This window comes from Octopus bimaculoides, chromosome 1 (genome assembly GCF_001194135.2).
Source record: "Octopus bimaculoides isolate UCB-OBI-ISO-001 chromosome 1, ASM119413v2, whole genome shotgun sequence".
NCBI lineage: Eukaryota > Metazoa > Mollusca > Cephalopoda > Octopoda > Octopodidae > Octopus > Octopus bimaculoides.
Genome location: NC_068981.1, coordinates 154000179 through 154004955, shown reverse-complemented (window position 1 = coordinate 154004955; position 4777 = coordinate 154000179). Strand labels below are relative to the sequence as shown.

Here is a 4777-nt window from a genome sequence, read left to right as displayed (position 1 = left end):
ACTCTGCTTATAAAACACTATCTAAAAAAAAAAAGAATTGTAAATATCCTTCAATGGACTCACAAGTCTAATCAGCTACCTCTCTTTTAAAAGACTAGCAAATTATTTAGCTTTCCAAGAATTTTTAAAAAAATTATTCACCGATTCTCATGAATAATAAAACTTAAACCAGGATACAATGTTGCTGAAAAGGTAAATATAAGAAATACCTTTTAACATCAGACTTTTTTCCCCCCCCCCCGCCACAGATTGAATTGAAGTAAAGTATAAGTGAAATCTTAAAATTTTCCATCCATCTGCATGCTGGTTGAATAATTCTTCAAAAGTTCACATTTTAATTGTTATAGAAAGTGTAAGAAAACATCCCTTTTTTACAATGTTTACCAACTGAGTTTCACCTAGGCAAAGTATTTTGACTAAGAGTGTATAATATTAGGTCTAATGTCATTGATGTAACTAATTTGAAAGTGATCATGCATAAAAATACTATTCTAGAATATTATATTAAGATCATTTAGAGTCTAAGGTAACACAGAAATAAATAAGACACTGCCAACAAAACGAAGAAAATCTTAATTTAAAACTTGGTAGAGAAATTTAAAAAAAAAAAAAAAAAAAAAAAAAAAAGAGAGAGATAACCTGGGTTAAAGAGTAATAGCCTGGTTAAGTTTAAAATCACCAAGATTCAGTTTCTCAAAACAATCTCTTCATAAAAAATAGTTCTACTTCAGTTTGGTCAATAATCACAAAAGTGACTTCCAGTAGTGTTATACCAAACCTGAATTTTGTTGAAAGGAATGCTGTCATACATACATATGCACACAGTAACTGTATGTACGTATATATATATATATATATATATATATATAAATATACACATATATGTAACTCACTGGTTAACCAAGAGATGAGTATACTTTTATATATGTGGAATCAACTGTTCATTATTAAAATGAACAGAAGCTATACATTTGCAGCACATAGCTTATTTTCAGCAATACTGACATATTCTTTCACAATACGTAACAAGTCACTTCCCATGTCCTCTTGCGTAGTGAATCGTACTTTTTCGAAGCTGAAGATGTCTTTGATGAAGTTATACACTATATCCTGTAAAGAAAGAAGAAAAAGAAAACCATCAAACCAATAGTTTCAAAATATAAAGTATAATAATTTTATCAGAAAACCAAACAATATAAAACGCTTTCCTTGACATATTCTTTGTAAAATATCATTCTCGGTATTTAAAAAAAATCTGATACTTGGGCTGGTGACATGGAAAAGGCACCTGGTACACTCTACAGAACGATTGGTGTTAGAAAAGGCATCTGGCTGTATAAACCAAGCCAAAACAGACTGGAGCCTGGTGCAGCTCTCTGGCTTACCAGTTCCAGTCAAACTCATACCAGCATGGAAAACAGATACTAAATAATGATAATACTGTATTTTATTAATTTTTTTGATTTTGATTTATTGCATTTTCTGAAAGACAACATTGTTGGCTAAGTTTCCAATAAGCCAATCACTGGGTTTTTGTATTTTGTATTTCCATTTCCTCATGCACACCACTCAGTCATCTTCACACCAATTTTTTGTGTCCAAATGTTTTTAAGAAGTTCACTTTGCAATCACCAGGTCTTGGGTTCGACTCCATTGCATGACATCTTGTGCAAATGTCATTTTCTACAGACTCCAGTTGACCCATACCTTTGTGGATGGAAACTGCATAAAAAACTTTCAGATGGATCATACCTGTAATTCCAAAACACAGCTTCACAGTGTTATGCTGACTGGGTTTGAGAATTGAGGGTACATGTGTGTGGAATGCTCAACCACAGCCAATTCAATGAGTTGGTCAAACAATTGAATCCTTATTGTCAAAACTGACAAGAGAACCATCCAGATTCTGACAGTAACCTGCCTATAATGAGTTTGTGGACCAGTAGACTAATTTGGTCTTACTGAAGAGATAACAAGTGACTGAGGCTTCTGGCAATTTGCTGTACTTGAGACGACATGTAAAGCTAAGTAAAATCATGGCCATCAATACATACAGGCGTGTCCTTTATGGCCATGCCCCAACTCCCTCTCCCAGCCAAGAGGTTTTTTTTGTCTTGCAGACGTTGGTGCCATGTAAAAGCACCGGACACACTCTGGTAAGTGGTTGGTGTTAAGAAGGGTATTCAGCCATAGAAATTATGCTAGAACGGACAATTGGATCTGGTCAGCTCTTGTCAAACCGTCCAACCCATGCCAGCATGAAAAACGGACATTAAACGATGAAAATGATGTTTCTATTTATTGAGGTTAAGTAGATATAGTTATTGACTTACCTTAAATGCACAGCAAATAGTTTTTAAATTGGATGGTGGGCCAAGCAAACCCCATACAAGAACTGGAGTAATTAGTTCAGAGATGGAATAAAAGTAAGATATAAAACCATGTGGGAACTGAAAAAGAAATGTTTATAATCTGAAAAGTATCCTTAAAAAAAATCTTAGTAATCTATTCAATAAATACAGTCAGTACGTAACAATGTTAAATTTACATAATTTGGAAACATTTTATTTGACAGCGTTTTTAAATTCTTCATAGAACATCATTGGTACCAATGTCACTGGTCTCAGATAACCTGCAAAGATCATGGGCACAGACCTTTCTTCTACACTCAGCAAATAAAAGAACATTATAATGCAGTTTCCTTTGCTGATACTGAAGATTTTTTTTTTTTTTTTAATTTTGTAATCCAAAGTAAGAGGAGTTTTTTTTTTTTTTTGTTTTAACTGGGTAAAAATAAGCAAAGAAAGTACATTACATAGATTTATAACATTTTATCAAGCTACTGACATTTTAACCACTAAACAATTTAAAATGTAATAATGTTCCGACTATTGGCACAGAAAAAAGATGTAAACTGTCTTAGATAGTTACATATGAAACATCTTGGTTTATTTACCTTGAGCATTCTTCTTTTAGCTTTCAAAACTGACCACACAGCTGTAGACAGTGCCTAGAAAACAGCAAATACATTACAAAGGATGAAAAATTATAAAATAATATTGAAGAAAAATATATTATTCAGAATATGCCATTCTCAATTAACAGACAGCAATTTCTTTTATTAGTAAAATAGTAATTAATGCTTCATTGTTGAGATAGTGAACTGATTTCTTCAATTCTTTCTTGTTAGTGAAACAAATTAGAGCAGCGTCACATTGCTGTACATAGCGATTTTTAAATAACATGCAAAACCTTTTAAATGCCTTAACATTCTAATAGTTAAATTTACACCAACCAGGGTTGAATAAATTCAGCAGAACAAGATTTAAATATTTGTTTTAAAACTTGCTGAAGAAACAACTAAAAATTGGTAAAGAGTCTCTTTTCAGTGACTCAACCTACTAGAAATAGCAGCCAAATTTCCTCAAACCTTACTATTTTAACCCTTTAACTGCGGAATTAAGTTTTGTGATTATTCCAGCAATAATGTAAAATATTTACTAAAAACTTGAATAAGTATTTACTGCAAATGTAATAGCATATGTGCCAGTAACATGTAAAAGCACCCATGTAGATGACATGTAAAGGCACCTGTGCTGGTGATACATGAATGCACCTAAGCCAGTGACATGTAAAAGGCACCCACTACACTCTCGGAGTGGTTGGCATTTATATTCTCAGGTCATTTTTAGATTAAATTATGAAATCAACTAAATAAGCTACAATCTTATTAACTCTACTATTTATGTAAAATTCTCCACCATCAAAAAGAAAGGAGATCCTAGGTGTGTGGCAACGTCCACTGATAGCTGCTACACTTAGATGTTCTGAATGGACTTCCACATCAGCTAAATACAGAAAATGACTCATGAGCAATTGTATGGTGACCTCTTCTAGCTAACAAGATAGCAAGAGAAGATAGATGTAATCTGTCAGACACTATCAGCAACATATAGAGTTGCTTACCAGCTCCATGAGCAGATGAGCTGTAGGCATCCATCAAGCATAGCCAAGGTCCTTATGAACAAGACTGGTGTTGAAATTGCCAATAAACTTAGAACACCAATTATGGAACAAGTTATGTGGTGTGTCTGTCATCATACATGACATGCAATAATTAATGAAGAATAAATAAAATATGTAATGAACATGATACATTAATAGTCTTACAGTTTCTTTAAATCCATTGGATAACCACTGGTTTTGGACCACAGCAACCACAGATTTCGGGGGATTCTCTAAATCATCAAATGCATCCAGCAGTATAAAGTCTAAGAACACATCATAGAAAGTACATTTTTTCACCTGAAAAGCACAATTGATATAACACTTTGTAAAACAATAATTACAGAGGCCAAAGTTATTTTAAAAAATACTGTACATGCTAAGTGTGGTATGAATTCAGTATAAACTATTTGTTACAACACCATTGATGACTGTCTTCATCATCATCGTTTAACGTCCGCTTTCCATGCTAGCATGGGTTGGACGATTTGACTGAGGACTGGTGAAACCGGATGGCAACACCAGGCTCCAGTCCGATTTGGCAGAGTTTCTACAGCTGGATGCCCTTCCTAACGCCAACCACTCAGAGAGTGTAGTGGGTGCTTTTACGTGTCACCCGCACGAAAACGGCTACGCTCGAAATGGTGTCTTTTATGTGCCACCCGCACAAGCCAGTCCAGGGGCACTGGCAACGATCTCGCTCGAAAATCCTACAGGAGCCAGTCAGGCGGTACTGGCAACGGCCACGCTCAAAATGGTGCATCTCATGTGC

General features: G+C 34.4%; 1 protein-coding gene across 4 annotated transcripts in view; it reads right to left on the bottom strand.

Annotated features, from left to right (window-relative positions):
• Positions 1 to 233: 233 nt before the first annotated feature.
• LOC106868429 (mitoguardin) overlaps positions 234 to 4777 on the bottom strand; it is a 43354-nt gene continuing 38810 nt past the window's right edge. For all 4 annotated transcript variants that reach the window (XM_014913677.2, XM_014913678.2, XM_014913676.2 and 1 more), the window contains 4 exons: positions 4171 to 4305; positions 2957 to 3010; positions 2334 to 2450; positions 234 to 1110 (listed from right to left, as the gene is read on the bottom strand). In XM_014913677.2, the coding sequence (XP_014769163.1) occupies positions 964 to 1110; positions 2334 to 2450; positions 2957 to 3010; positions 4171 to 4305 (453 nt within the window). In that variant the 3' untranslated portion in view covers positions 234 to 963. The remainder of the gene's footprint in view (positions 1111 to 2333; positions 2451 to 2956; positions 3011 to 4170; positions 4306 to 4777) is intronic.